This window comes from Tachysurus vachellii, chromosome 5 (assembly GCF_030014155.1).
Source record: "Tachysurus vachellii isolate PV-2020 chromosome 5, HZAU_Pvac_v1, whole genome shotgun sequence".
Classification (NCBI taxonomy): domain Eukaryota; kingdom Metazoa; phylum Chordata; class Actinopteri; order Siluriformes; family Bagridae; genus Tachysurus; species Tachysurus vachellii.
In genome coordinates, this window is record NC_083464.1 from 2169752 (window position 1) to 2186647 (window position 16896).

The 16896-nt window shown below is 41.6% G+C and overlaps 1 protein-coding gene and 1 non-coding gene across 5 annotated transcripts in view; one reads left to right on the forward strand and one right to left on the reverse strand.

Moving 5' to 3' along the window:
• Window positions 1–16896, reverse strand: part of LOC132845493 (rho guanine nucleotide exchange factor 4-like) — a 124661-nt gene that overhangs the window by 17546 nt on the left and 90219 nt on the right. For all 4 annotated transcript variants that reach the window (XM_060869491.1, XM_060869490.1, XM_060869489.1 and 1 more), the window contains one exon: window positions 8183–8328. In XM_060869491.1, the coding sequence (XP_060725474.1) occupies window positions 8183–8328 (146 nt within the window). The remainder of the gene's footprint in view (window positions 1–8182; window positions 8329–16896) is intronic.
• On the forward strand, window positions 16175–16247 carry trnar-ccg (transfer RNA arginine (anticodon CCG)). The gene has a single exon. It is a non-coding gene; the product is annotated as a tRNA-Arg (tRNA).

The window sequence follows — 16896 nt, forward strand, 5'->3', positions numbered from 1 at the left end:
CTGGACGGAGTGCCAACCCATCATAGGGCACACACACACACTCTCATTCACTCAACCCCCGAGGCACGGGGAGAACATGCAAACTCCACACACAAGGTGGAGGCGGGAATCGAACCCCGACCCTGGAGGTGTGAGTCGAACATGCTAACCACTAAGCCACCGTGCCCCCCCATGAGTAAATTAATATCAAGTTAATTAATAAGATGCAGCACTACAGTCTAGGTCTCATTTGGTAGACACCTTTATCCAGAGCGACTTTTTTATACAACAGAGCAATAGAGGGTTAAGGGCCTTGAACAGGGGCTCGGTAGTGGCAGCTGGGTGGGCCTTGGATTCAAACTCACAACCTTCTGATCAGTCATCCAACACCTTAACCACTAGCTATAGACTACCACATCCCCATTACTGCAGCTAAGCACTGAACTGCCCAATACCTTTACTCCTTATCTGATCTTTTCTTATGAAAAGGTTTTATAAGTCATTTCTCTTGCACAAATTTACAGCTTTCAATCCATAAAAAACATATTTATCACAATACCAGAACATCAACTGCCCAGTTCAGTTCCTTAGATGAACCCATGTGATACTGTAGGATCCAAATGACTCCATATTAGACTTAAGGTCAGAAACCAGCCGAGCTTCACAGCCCTTGTTTACCAAGCTCAGCTTTGTGCAAAGAAACAAGTGATAAATTAGGTGCGATGATGACACATTCAGTGCATGAGAAGCATCCGGCCCATCGGAGCTACAGCAATATGGAGGTCGTTTATCATGGTTTTTAAGTGCTTTGAAAAGATGTGTAGAGGAGCTGTGTCCACAGGTGAGACATACTGCACCGAACATCGCAACACTATACTTCAAATTTAATCTCACTAATCAGTTTATTCATTTACCGGAAGCTTTATTCCAATGTGGGGGAATGTAATCTGAGCTGGAAGCTGAGGAATCGAAATATAAGAGACATTCGATTTTTCTGTCAAGTCGAATTGTAAACTATAAGACTAGTGCAAGAAAAGATGTCTTTCTGCTAATCATGGGATTTGAACTTACAGCCTTTCAGCCACAGGCTTTATTCTTCACACAAATTTAATGCATATGGACATTGACAGAAGAATTCTTGTGAAATTCATTTCTACAAACCCAGTTATTTAAAAAAAATAAGCTTGTATGTATCCTTGGTTCCACTTGACTGATTCATTCATTCATTCATTCATCTTCTACCGCTTATCCGAACTACCTCGGGTCACGGGGAGCCTGTGCCTATGTCAGGCGTCATCGGGCATCAAGGCAGGATACACCCTGGACGGAGTGCCAACCCATCGCAGGGCACACACACACACTCTCATTCACTCACACAATCACACACTAAGGACAATTTTCCAGAGATGCCAATCAACCTACCATGCATGTCTTTGGACCGGGGGAGGAAACCGGAGTACCCGGAGGAAACCCCCGAGGCACAGGGAGAACATGCAAACTCCACACACACAAAGTGGAGGCGGGAATCGAACCCCCAACCCTGGAGGTGTGAGGCGAACGTGCTAACCACTAAGCCACCGTGCCCCCCTACTTGACTGATAACCTTCAAAAAAGAAATTTAAAATGTAAGAAGATTTTATACCTGGATTACACTGGTGAGTTTATGTATGTCCAATATAAACCCATAAATTAAGACAAATCAAACCAGTTCAATGTGGACAAAAGTATTGGTGCCCTATAAAAGGACAAGGCGTCAGTGTGTGTCTGTGAGCTGGATTACCAAACGTACCCCAAAGTTAGGATGCACTCTTTCACTGTTTACTTGTCAGTTTTTGGCTTTACCTTTTATGGTGTTTTGTAGGAGGGGGTGTGGTTAAACGTAACTCAGCTAAACATGCTTGGTCACTTATGGATAACTAGATGAATTATTTAATAATCATTACATCGTTAGTACTTTACACAGGATACACTTTTCTGACGCTACATTTCCAGTGTTAACTTTGTAAAGTCATGATTAGACCTGACGACTGTGAACCAGAGGTGTTTCTTGTTCTTTTAGTCATCACAGTACACCAGCTGAAGGAGATCAGCATGATCAGCTTTCTGTCAATCCCAAACTAGCATAGGCTCCAGTACAGCTGGCATCAGCCGAACCCAGGCTAAGAGTTAGCCATGGTGCTTTTACTGAGCCAGCATTAATGCGGTGTAAGATCAGGACTCCAACTTCCTGTGTGTGTTTGTTGTGTATTTCTGATGAATCTGTGTTATCGCTGTGACGTTTATATGTCATTTCTGTTCGCCTGACTGTGAGTTTATAGCATTTATAACAGTTCCTGTATCAAGGCTCTCTGTAGTCCACAGTGTGTAGAGAACTTACACAGAAAACTTACCACAATTTATAGTTTTTAATGAATCCTTCTGGAAGGATAAAGTGTGATTCTGTAGTAGCTTCAGTTCTTATTTAAACTCTGACCTCAATTTAGATAATAACCCAAAGCCAAAGCAAATATGACTTGTATCTGGTGAATAAAAGATACTGACAAAAAATGGATGATAAATGTACCATATAATAATAATAATAATAATAATAATAATAATAATAATAAGGAGGAGGAGGGAAAAAAATAATTGCTTAGTTAACTCAACATTAACAATTAATCTACATTATAAAGTAGCTACTTTTATAAAATATTTTACTTTCTGGATGCAAGCTTGTTTAGTGATATATTTACTGATCATTATTCATTATTTTGAATACATATCTCATATATATATATATATATATATATATATATATATATATATATATATATATATATATATATGTATATACAATTAATTTAATAGGAATAAATAAAGCTGATACTGTGAAATTTTATTTAAAAATGGTACAAGAGCGAGAGTCGACTTCCCAACAACTAAAGTTATTATTTAACAGGTTAAATATATATTTATTAGATTAGAACTGAGCTCATGTGGGATTAAGAAAGTAAGAAAGTATGAATTCAGCCATGGGAAAATTTTATAATAACTAAAAATCTCTCTGCAGTACTGCAGATGTTTACATGTTAAGCTGTGACAAGCAGAAGAGAACTAACTAAATATATAACTAACTAACTAAATAAATAAATAAATAAAATCCTTTTGCTTTACCTGGGTTTTTATGCCGCAGTCATACCAGAAACCCATGAGAAATAGAGCTGTCCCTCGCCCCCCCTCCCTCACTCCTCTCTCCTCTTCTCTCCTTACTGGAAGGCGAGCAGGAACACAAGCACCACATTGACAACGATGAGGAACATCATGATGAGAAAGACGACCACACGCTGTGTCTCAGGCTCCATGTTACAGCGGAGGAGTGTGTGGAGGACGCCGGGCCGCGGCCTCATGCTCCTCACCCAGCTACGAGCCATGCGCACCTTCTGTCTATCCAAACCCCAGTCCTCAGATCCTCGCCTCCTTTTTCGTTCTTCTTTCTTTTCCTCCAGCAGAGATGTCAGGAGAATCCAAATCTCACCAGTAAGATCTCATCGATTTTGTTGTTCATGTTTTAAAGCTCAGGCCTTTCCTTGTGTCTCTCTCTCTCTCTCTCTCTCTCTCTCTCTCTCTCTCTCTTCCTTACACACACACAATGGAATGATGGCAGTTCTCCTCCATGGCCGTGCTTTCTCCCGTAAGTAAACACACACGCTGATCACGGAGCTTGACTCTGCCTTGAGCTACGCTGGAACGCTCATCCATCACACTTGCAGCATCGCTCTCATCTCACACAGCATTTTTTTCTCTCTCCTTCTTACTGCGAATGACCAATCAGAGAACCCAGTTCTTCACTGTATCCTGGAAACCAGAATGGTTGAGGCAGCTCTTAGCAACCGTCGAGACGGGCAGAGGAGGGGGAGCCAAGAATATGGAGCTGACTGCTGATTAGACAGATCATCTGTCTGTCTCTCTCTCTCTCTCTCTCTCTCTCTCTCTCTCTCTCTCTCTGTTATTCTCCCTCTTTCAAGACTGAATATCATATCACCTTCAACAGCATTCAGAGGTGATCATAAATATATACAATTAACAAAGAACCTAGAAAACACACACACACACACACACACACACACATACACAACCCGGTGCTTTGGAGACCCGTGTTTGGAGGCTCAGGTGTTTTCCAGTTCAGTAGACACATTTACAGCAAATCAGACAGAATAAATCCACATCCTTTCTTTTCAAATAACAGCTCATAGATTATATAACACAACGGATGGGCGTTTGTCTATTTTAGGGCATCACACACACACACACACACACACACACACACACAAACACACGCACACACTTTAGGAAAACTTGGCTTTATTTATTTACGTGCCTCGGATTCTCAGGCCATTAGGTTCAGGTTTATTTTCCAGCCTGTTAAGTTAGGGTTAAATATGTTTCATTTCTTCATAATACAGTAGGTCCTTCACAGAACATACCAGATCAATCCCCTTCCCTCCTCTCCTTATCTCTGGATCTGTATAAGCCAGAAATGTATGCTGTGTAGTTAGGGATGTTGTTGGCTGATCTGTAGATAATCCAAGAGCACAAATAAAAGTTTCAGTCTAGTCTTCTGACTCATATTTGCAGACCACACTAATAAACCAAGAAAAACTTTGGCTTCCTTTCTTTGTAAGATTGGACAGATGAAGACAGTTCGCTCTAAGGTTCTGAGAGAAGACAAGAAGATTTGCTAACGTGGCCTTGGTGAAGCATCCTGTTGTCATGGTTATACCAAAATCAGCGCTTGACTACATTTCCCATCAGCCCTGTGCATGTTAAATGACCTTGTCACATGTCACTCTGAGCACCCACACCTCTGATCAGCACTCCTGTTTAATCCTGGTGGTGTGTTTTATTGCCAAGCTTTTGTCGTTCCATTGCAATCCTTACAGTCTCAGCTTTATATCCAGTGCTTATGTTAATGATTCTCATTTCCCAGCTTTGCTTGTTTGTGTTACACTTGTGAACAGACCAAAGAACAGAGCAGTAGTGCTAGAGCAATAATGTGCTTCCAAAGCAGTCCTCATTATATTTATTATAATGCATCCATCTGCACATCATGCTCTAAGCTCAACAGTTCTGCTACAGCCAGTAAACCATGGCTACAGCTCCTCTGTGACAAACAGAACCTTTTCTTCTGCTGATGAATGTTCAACTCTGTTCAACAGACTTTTAATTATTCTTTCACCAGCTGGTCTCCTAATTCACACAACAAAAAGCAGGAGATGCCTGTGGCCAACATGATCTGGCAGTTCTGCATCACTCACTAACACACACATACACACACACACACACACACACACACACACACACACACACTGTTCCCAGCAGAGTATTGTAGGTTGGACTGAGTTGGCAGACTCTCTTGGTCTCTTGCTCCGTCTGTTATCTGAAGGTTTGAAGCTGTGTTTAGGTGTTTTGAGGTATCACACTGGGTTCAGACTGGACCAGTGCCATCAAATTATTTCCTACATTAAACACCTTATAAGGTGCTGGATGTTTTGCTTTTCATTACTTAGCAACCTTCTCCTATGTAAGGGGCTTTTTACACCTGGTCACTTCATGTGTTTTCTGTGATCCGATAGCAACCCGATGGTAAAAAGACCAGGTCTAAATGCCCTCCGAAATGTTTTGGAGACAGATATAAATCCGACAGTACAAACCCCTTCAGGAGGTGGTCTGGGACGCGTTTCAGATGAAACTGGACAGGTGTAAATGAATGTGTTTGTTCAAGCCACATATGTCAGCGCTATACTCCTCCCAAACAGGAAGTACGTCACTCAGGTGATCTTTCACCCAGGCGTCTCGTCGGGTCTTAAAACGCTCTGCTGCTGTCAGCGAAAACGTAGCAAATAGTAAACGCTGTTTTTTGTAACATAAACGTCGTAACGAGGTTTTTACGCCTTCTTTTTGATCACGTTCTGAAAACCACATACACCAAAGTGTGTTCCGTTTCAATTACCCCGGAAATGAGGTCAAATATATTAGCATTTTGCTCGGGAGTAGAAAGATCGGATCGATATCCGATTCGCCAAGACGCGTTTATGTGGCCTAATGTAAATGGAACAGTTTTAACAAATCAGATAGATATCGGATCAGAGACAACACATGAAGTGACCAGGGGTAAAAAGGCCCAGAGAAAACACATGAAGTGACCAGGGGTAAAAAGGCCCAGAGACAACACATGAAGTGACCAGGGGTAAAAAGGCCCAGAGAAAACACATGAAGTGACCAGGGGTAAAAAGACCCAGAGAAAACACATGAAGTGACCAGGGGTAAAAAGGCCCAGAGAAAACACATGAAGTGACCAGGGGTAAAAAGGCCCAGAGACAACACATGAAGTGACCAGGGGTAAAAAGGCCCAGAGAAAACACATGAAGTGACCAGGGGTAAAAAGACCCAGAGAAAACACATGAAGTGACCAGGGGTAAAAAGGCCCAGAGAAAACACATGAAGTGACCAGGGGTAAAAAGGCCCAGAGACAACACATGAAGTGACCAGGGGTAAAAAGGCTCAGAGAAAACACATGAAGTGACCAGGGGTAAAAAGGCCCAGAGACAACACATGAAGTGACCAGGGGTAAAAAGGCCCAGAGAAAACACATGAAGTGACCAGGGGTAAAAAGACCCAGAGAAAACACATGAAGTGACCAGGGGTAAAAAGGCCCAGAGAAAACACATGAAGTGACCAGGGGTAAAAAGGCCCAGAGACAACACATGAAGTGACCAGGGGTAAAAAGGCCCAGAGAAAACACACGAAGTGACCAGGGGTAAAAAGACCCAGAGAAAACACATGAAGTGTCCAGGGGTAAAAAGGCCCAGAGAAAACACACGAAGTGACCAGGGGTAAAAAGGCCCAGAGAAAACACATGAAGTGACCAGGGGTAAAAAGGCCCAGAGACAACACACAAAGTGACCAGGGGTAAAAAGGCCCAGAGAAAACACATGAAGTGACCAGGGGTAAAAAGGCCCAGAGAAAACACGTGAAGTGACCAGGGGTAAAAAGGCCCAGAGAAAACACATGAAGTGACCAGGGGTAAAAAGGCCCAGAGAAAACACGTTAAGTGACCAGGGGTAAAAAGGCCCAGAGAAAACACATGAAGTGACCAGGGGTAAAAAGGCCCAGAGAAAACACGTGAAGTGACCAGGGGTAAAAAGGCCCAGAGAAAACACATGAAGTGACCAGGGGTAAAAAGGCCCAGAGAAAACACGTTAAGTGACCAGGGGTAAAAAGGCCCAGAGAAAACACATGAAGTGACCAGGGGTAAAAAGGCCCTAAGAGATGTAATAAGTCCACATCTGTACTCAGATATAAACCCATAATGGGTGTGGTCTAAACCAGAAGGGTTTTTTCTGTTATTAATAAATATTCTCCTCTAACACTGGGCATTTTTGCCTTCACACCTGTGGGGTTTGGGGTTCGATTCTGGTCCCCGAGCTTTGCTCCTAAAGACCAGGAACTTAAGTGAACCATGAATCTCAATGCAGGAACACAAGCTTTAGTTTCTCACCATACACACTGATTCTCAAGCACTACAGCTCTGTTGGTGCAGCTGGTGTTCTGATTTCCTGTGTGTGTGGAGCATGTTCTCCTTGTAGTTGTAGGTGTTCTCCAGGTTGTCCAGATTCTCCCCAGTCCAAAAATATGTTCTGTAGGTTAATTAGCATCTCTATATTCTCCAGAATGGATGAATATGTGTGATTATAACCCTCTGATGTCTTAGCACCCCTGCCTTGTGGCTCCAGTCAAGCAGCAGAGAAAATGGATGGATGAACTCTATCACTGTTTCTATGGAAAATCCGCAAATGCGGAAGAGTCAGCATGGTGTGTGATGGTTCCTTAACCTCAGCTACATTTCTCTCAAAACTGGTCTCAACCAGAGATGTTTACCAGACTGTTCTAGATTGTTCTATTTCCCATAATCTAAACAAACTCATTTATTCTACCATGATCCTGACCAGCAGTTATTATGGATGAATAAACACACAGTGTACATCCATGATGCATGTTCATGAACATGGATTTACTTTCTCCAGCAAACTCTCTGACAATCAACCTCGTGAAAGGAAACACCTCCAGCTTTTATCCCAACAGCATTACTGTTGAACAAGCTGTTGCTATAAAAACAAGGTTACCTTATTACAATTTGTCTGTGTCTAGTAATGACGTCTCTCACCTCGTTTATGGCCAGCTGCTCTCCTGCTCCTCCTGGATGAGGGAAGCGATGTCCTGAATTGCGAAGCTCCTCATAAATATCCTCTTCACTGCCAGCTTCATCTCCTACGCCCAGCTTCTCTGGAGCTCCGTCAGGAAGGATCACCGCTGAGGGACAGACCGAGAAAGAGATAACAAGTGACAAGTCTGTCAGGTTAGCTTATGTTAGCTTAAGACCACTGGGCGTACTACACAGTATGTAATCTTTGATATGGTGAAGAAGATGTTTATTAAACATTTCTTGAAGTATGTGAGGGGTCTCAGTGTCAGCTCAAGTGTTTAGCTTCTGTAATGTAAGGGACAACAGGAAATTGTAACAAGATGGCTCAGGATCTAAACACTACAATTTCTCTCTCTCACACACACACACACACACACACACACACACTCACACACACACAGCTCTTCGGCACCCGTATCTACCTGCTTCTTGTCTAAAGATAGCCTTCTAGCTTTGTCCAATCACAATCGCTGTTCAAATGTCGTGTGTATAAGATGACAAATCACCGTGGAAACGCAGCATGAGCTCGCATGTGACATACACATGGTGATGAGAGGAAATGATCTGACATTTTGTCATTAATCTGAACATATCTAGCTCTGTTTATATGTGAATGGATGGATGGATGGACAGAGGTAATAAAAGAATGGATGGATGGATAATAATAATAATAATAATAATAATAATAATAATAATAATAATACCAGAAGCCCTATTTAGATTATGATAGTTTTATGTGTGTCCAGCAGGAGGTGCTGCAGCTTGCTCTATGACTCTGTACTGCCTGGCACTCTTTCACAGGAGGTAATAAAAACACACACAAACACACACACACACACACACACACACACGCTCACACACACCATCCATCTCCACTATCATCTGTTCATCCATTCATGCTTCATTCTGAACTAATTCCTCTGCTCATCTCTCTCTCCCTCTCTCTCTCTCTCTCTCTCTCTCTCTCTCTCTCTCTCTCTCTCTCATGTTTCTCTCTCTCATGTCCTCAGTAACAGAATTCACCTCAGTAATCAGTAATAAAGTACAGACTTGAATATCATTACTGATAAAGCTGAAGCCTTTCAGACTTCTTCTCATTTAAAGCAGTTAAGCAGAGTCGTGTCAGGACTAAGGTCAGGATTACAACAGACCCAAGGGCCATCAGAGACAGGGAGGGGGAAGGAAGAAGAAGGAGAAGGACAGAAGTGACAGGCTTTTATTTGTAGTGACTGGCACATGAGCGATTCTCAGAAGATGAGATAGAAGAAAGGGCAGAAAAGCGAGCGAGAGTCCGCTTTAACCCCAGTGAATCCTCTCACACAGTGATTGTTCCTGATGCTGGAGTTTATTGGAAGGTAATAACCCTTCTAGATAGTATTCCTAATTGTGTGATAAGTAAGAAATCATATCATCGGTTTATACATTAATGTTGTTTTCACTAACCAGCCTCCCTGTTTTCACTGGAGACTCCTTCCATTAATTAATTTCCTTCCACACAGAACATGATCAGAAACTGGACAAATATCAATCGCTATTCTTCAGAACCTCATGAAGTCTCTCTCTCTCTCTCTCTCTCTCTCTCTCTCTCTCTCTGTCTGTCTGCCTCTCTCTCTCTCTCTCTCTCTCTCTCTGTCTCTATGACACACACACACATATGTTTTACTGTATACTAGAATCCCCTCAAATGCTCCCTTGATATTTCCCTTCAATCCTCCTCTCTCTTCTTTTTCCCATTAATCTTTCACTCCTCTCGTCATTTTCCTTGTGTGTGTCACTCTCTCATGCTCTTGCATTCTCTCCCACGGTCACTCCATCCACTCCAGAGAACTCAGCGACCTCTCTATGATCCCTTAGTACTGGATAAGCATCAGTACTGAAGACACAACCATCAACAAATTTACTGCACTCTAATGTTCAAAAACCTGTAAGATTTTCATTTACAGGGGACACGTGGCTTAGTGGTTAGCATTTTCACCTCACACCTCCAGGGTTGGGGGTTCGATTCCCGCCTCCGCCTTGTGTGTGTGGAGTTTGCATGTTCTCCCCGTGCCTCGGGGGTTTCCTCCGGGTATTCCGGTTTCCTCCCCTGGTCCAAAGACATGCATGGTAGGTTGATTGGCATCTCTGGAAAATTGTCTGTAGTGTGTGAGTGAATGAGAGTGTGTGTGTGTGCCCTGCGATGGGTTGGCACTCCGTCCAGGGTGTATCCTGCCTTAATGCCCAATGACGCCTGAGATAGGCACAGGCTCCCTGTGACCCGATGTAGTTCGGATAAGCGGTAAAAGATGAATGAATGAATGACTGAATTTTCATTTACAGTCAGGATGAGGTGGAAGTGTTAAGAAGGAAGCAACAAGAAGTGGGCAGAGTCGGGGTCAATGGACTGTCAACACTCAAATGAAAGGGGTGTGGCTAAAAGTGGCTAAAAGCTATATATTAACATGTTATAATGAGAAAACAGACCAATCAGGACCTAACCATTTGTTCAAAACTCAAAAGTATATGTTAATAAAAAATATATGTTAACTTACTAGCATGCTAACTAGCTAACAGTGAATTTACCAGCTCATTTTGTATTGCTTATAATACTTGCTTGTGATGTCACTAGCATGAAAATACTTATGCATACAGTTATGCTTTAATAATACAGTTTGTAAACTATGTAAGCTAGCTAGCTAGCTAGCTAAAAGAACAACACAAATAAGTTAAAAGAATCACTTTGAAGAACTTGCCTTTTTTTCTTATCCATAAGAAAATTGTGTTATATTAATACCTGACACTGGAAAGTTATACAATGTAGAACCATATGCTAATGCTAATAAAGTTACACTGCACTGATTCTAATCAGGTCATACATCTGTTTTAGATCAAAAAATCATGCAGTACATTACAGTTGGGGCTGGTCAAATAAAACCTCAGTTCAGCATAGGCTCATTAATAAATGAGCATCACACACCAAATAGCCCTACATTCATTTTTAGATATCTTTTTTATCGGAGATGAGGACAGTCAGCATGGAGGACAATGATGAGAGCTGACCAATGAGAGGTGACAGAACGGAACTCGGCATAGTGCTGGACAGGGCAAAGGGGTGGAACAAGCATGAAATCCACTCACAGTGCTAATATAACACACACACACAACACACACACACACACACACACTCCTTAAGAAGGAATCACAATGCATTTTGTTGCACACTGTTCATCTGTCTGTTAATTTAAAAAAGTAAAATCTGTTGAATGGTGAGCCAGCCAGGAGGGACAGAAACAAGAACCATCTGAGGTACATTCTCGCATTTTGTCATGCAGAGCACTAAGATCTTCATTCTATAATGCATGTTCAGTATATGTCCTGATATATGTTACTCTGCTAATTCTTAGCAACCTGTCACTTATTAATTTTCTATAACAGCATAACACCACAAATGCTTTCTTTTTTCATAATGTTTTTTGGGTCTGTGCTGATAAACACACTGAGCCAATTCAGGCAGACAGGCAGCCAGACAGGAAGCACTGCTAAGCTCTGATGTCTGGGTGACACAGTGCAGTCCCTTGAGGCTCTGTGTCCTCACACTGACCTGCTCAGTGCCAAGCAGGACACACACACACATGCTCTGTCTGATAGATGTCACACTCACTTCACAGCAGATTGGTGTGTTAGCTGGGCTAAAACAACGTCTGAGTAGAACAGCACGTGCTCTGCAGGACACATCACTGACGTTAATGATGAATATACACCGATCAGCTATAACATTAATCCACTGACAGGTGAAGTGATTAACACTGATGTTCTCATTACAGTGGCACCTCGTTACAGGAGGTGTGATTTATTAGACAGCAAATAAACAGTCAGTTCTAGAAGTTGACATGTCGGTGTTCCCTGTATTCACCCTACAATACCCCACACAATCCTGGAATCCTACCAACAGTCCTCCATCGAAGAACAAGTGTCAAACCAGTGACATGGTCATGGACACCCAAGACTCACTGATGCACATGGGGAGTGAAGACTAGTCCGTCTGGTCCAGTCCCACAGAAGAGCTACTGTAACACAAACTGCTGAAAAAGTGAATGATGCCTCTGAATGATGCAGAGCATCATAGTGACCATGCTGACTCCTGTACACCACCCAATGCTGCAAGAATAGACCATAGAGCAATGGACAGAAGCTTCCATGACTGAACAATAAATCATTTTCTTTTACATCATGTGAATGGCTGCATGTGTGTTGTTTACCTGGTGAACAGATGGCACCAGGATGCACTATGAAAAGAAGACTAGCTGGTAGAGGCATTGAGATGTTCCAGACAATGTTCTGCTTAGAAACCTTGTGTCCTAACGTTAATTTGGATGTTACTCTGACACTGACCACCAACCTAATCATTGCTGTAGTCCCCCGTAGACCCTTTTTTTTGGCAATGTCCTCTTACAGCAGGATAATGATCCCTGACACAAAGGCCACTGTTCAAGGTGTTGACTCAGCCTCCAAATTCCCTAGATCTCAATCCGCTGCAGCATCTGTAGGATGTGCTGAACAAACAAGACAAACAGGCTCCACCTTACAGCTTATAGGACTGAAAGAATCTGCTGCTGACATCTTGGTACCAGATGCCACAGCACAACTTTAGAGGTTTTTATGAGTCCATGTCCAGATTTTCATGTTTTGGCTGATGAGCGTAAAAACAATAATACGATCACATCTCGTTTATTTTTTTAAATTGTGAATATCTTAAACATTATACAGTATTCTTCTAGCACAACTCCACATGCCACAGTCTGTGTTCATTTACATCCTGCAGATACTGGAGGAATTCATTAAACACCAATTTGTCACCCAGTCATGTGTGTGATAGTGTGTATGCATGCTGACAATCCTGAGGGACTATACACATATCTGTCTGAAAGAACACACACACACAAACACACACACACACACACATACACACACAACAGAACCAGTGACCGATTACATGTCTGATTTTACATGCTGTTGCCTTCGAGTACCTCAGTTCTGTTTGTTAACTACATTACCTTGTATACAAATACATCTTTAGTATAATGCTAACAACTAGGTTATAGAATAACATGTATCAATGCTAGTTGCATTACTGTTACACTAGTTAGCTGATTAATTTGGTTTATAGTAACTAGCTTTAAATTATAAAAAAAAATTATAAAATGCTAGTTAGTGGTTAATCTGCTTAGTGCTAGGTATACAGTAAGCATTTGTTTATTTGTGTAGTATTTTTGGTTAATTTGTTTAATGATAGTTATTAACTGTTTATTGTGATTCTAGTTATCTGTTTATAGTTCATAGCTATTTTTATAACGCTAGTTATGTTAGCTAATGTTAGCTCATAGATGCTCAAAGTTTCAATAAATTAAATTGTACTTCATAGCTGTTTACAGTATTATTCTTATTGTTTGCTATAACATTAGCTAATAATGCTAGTTTAGAGGTGTTTGGTATGCAGCTATTTAATGCTAATTTTAGCATTTAGCTCATTTAAAGCCATAAAAATCTTGAATAAAACAGAACTTGAATGAACTGCTTCAATAGAAACGATATGGCATAAAAGCTGTTATCTGCAGCTCTACTACTGTCATATAAATAAATATAAATAATGACACCCTCTCAGTGGGGCTAATGGGGTCACTGGTGCAGTAAATAAAAATAAATCAAAATAAAATAAATTAATTTTTGAATAATGTGATAGAGATCATTGACTTCAGCTTGCTTTGTCATTATGGAATGAAACACAGATCTACAAATGTGAAGTGGCTGTGTAGAAGCAGCAAACAACCACTTATTCACACACACACGCACACACACACACACACACACACACACACACACACACACACACACACACACACACACACATTAGATGAAAAATGAAATTCTGTTTGTCTGAAGCTAATTGCTGCTGGTGTACACAGGAGGAAAGTAAAAAACATAAGATTAATGTTCTCCTTCCTGCTGGAGACACAAACACACACATACACACACACACACACACACACACACACACACACGGTTCCAGTTTCAGGCGGGTCTGTGCTCTGAGTTAGAGATGGATAAAGGACACACAACAATATGATGGGAGCTGAATAGAGGAGTGGAGCCATAGTTACTAAGCGTGAAAAGGATTTTAATAGCAACGTGAGTGGATGATGAGTGTGTGTGTGTGTGTGTGTGTGTGTGTGTGTGTGTGTGTGTGTGTGTGTGTGTACTGCATTCACTGAATGGACGAGCTTCGATTCAGCCAGTGGTTATTCAGGAGGATCTAGATTTTTACACATATACACCTACACCCACACATAGACACACGCACACACGCACACACACACCCACACGCACACAGACACATGCACACACCCATACACACACAGACACACGCACACACCCATACACACAGACACAGACACACGCACACACCCACACACACACAGACACACGCACACACCCACACACAGACACACGCACACACCCATACACACACAGACACACGCACACCCCCATACACACAGACACACGCACACACCCGTACACACAGACACACGCACACACCCATACACATACAGACACACGCACACACCCATACACACACAGACATACTCACACACCAATACACACACAGACATACGCACACACCCATACACACACAGACATACTCACACACCAATACACACACAGACATACGCACACACCCATACACACACAGACATACGCACACACCCATACACACACAAACATACTCACACACCCATACACACAGACACAGACACACGCGCACACCCACACAGACACACACACACACCCACACACACAGACACACGCACACACCCATACACACACAGACATACTCACACACCAATACACACACAGATATATTGAGTAAACTACTCAGGTCTAGATATTAATTATTTAAACTCCTTGATTTTTTTTTCTTTTTTTAATAACTAGCTTTTTTATTACTATAATGCTACTTAGCATGAATCTGTTTAATGCTAGTTCATGGCTATTTATTCTAATGCTGCTTGTTAGCTGTTAATTTGAAACTAACTACCTTTAAATAGTAAAAATAGCTACAAATATTTAAAAAGCTAGTTAGTCTGTTCAATGTTTGTTCAGTGTTCACTGTTTACTATAATGCTAGTTAGCTGTTATTTTTTTCAGTGCTCTTTGTTAAGCTGGGATTAGTACATGCTTTAACTCATCACTAGTTCATTTCTCAGTAAATATTACCTTACTGATTAGTTCAGGATTCTTCATGAACTGTATGATGACTCACTCATTTTAAAGCTGCACTGATGGGATTCAAACACCAACACACACAAGATCTTTCTCTCCTGACCAAAATACCAGCCTCATTTGAAGGAATGATGGAGATAAAACTGTAACAGGCCATTGACGGCTCTAAGAAATAAAGACTAGAGTGTGTGAGCGCATAAAAACGGCTGTGTGTGTGTGTGTGTGTGTGTGTGTGTGTGTGTTTGTTTGTGTGTGTAAAGAAAATGTATAGTCCTGTCATACAGGTATAAAGAAGTGCACACACACGCACAGCAGGAGAGATGGTACAGGTGCTGTAAACCTGAACAGATGCTCATGTTCTCACACACACACACACACACACACACACACACACACACACACACACACACACACACACACACACACACACACAGAGCACATATGATGAAACGGTGTGAGATACGGGGTGAGTGTGAGCTGCAGAGGCTTTTTAAAGACATGAAGAAAAGAGGAAGATCGATCCCAGTAAGAAGGAGAGACGGAGAAACACAGAGACGATCCGTATTCCTGATTGTGTTCTGTTTACTTAGAAAATTTTTTTGCAGCTAATGTAACATATGCTTAAGTAAATTATTAAACACAGACACAATCCTGGAAATAAATACCTCACTCACTCCTTCACTCACAGCTTCATATGGCCCAGTGGCCTAATGGATAAGGCGTCAGCCTCCGGAGCTGGAGATTGTGGCTTCAAGTCCCACCTGGGTCACTGCTTTGTGTCTACAGAAAGCTCAAGAAACCTTAGTTCATGTAATCCTACCAGTGTTATTCAAGAACTGAGAAGGTGGATTCATTAGCAGATATAACCTTGTCATTGATTCATATGACCTCCACAGGTGTTCTCATACTTCACTGTTCCTCCGTTCTTCACTTATTTATCTCCTTGCCAAAGAACAGGAGAAGGAGAACAACAACAAAAAAAAAATAATACAGGAAGAATCAAGCAACTTTAATAGCACTACTTTAGTAGACAACGTTGCTCACCAAAGCATCACTTTAAAGCCACTTTAGTGAATATATTTATCACTGACATGTTTCCCTGCTTTAATAACATCAATATCTACACACAGATTTATCCTTCATCAGAAGGATGATTCCATGTGTCGATACAACACACTCAAATTTATCACAGTTAGAGATTTTATATAACATACAAACTTGATTGATTGAGTGATTGATTGATTGATAGGTTTCCAGGTCGTCGGCTGAAAGACACAGCATCAAGTGATCAATTATAAAGCATATAAAAGAGACAGTTCTGGTCCTGGAAAACCATGTCCTTTCACAGTTCTGTGTTTACCTGCTCATAGCTTGGCTGAGATACTTTACAAGCCTGAACTCAGTTGATCTGGATGAGT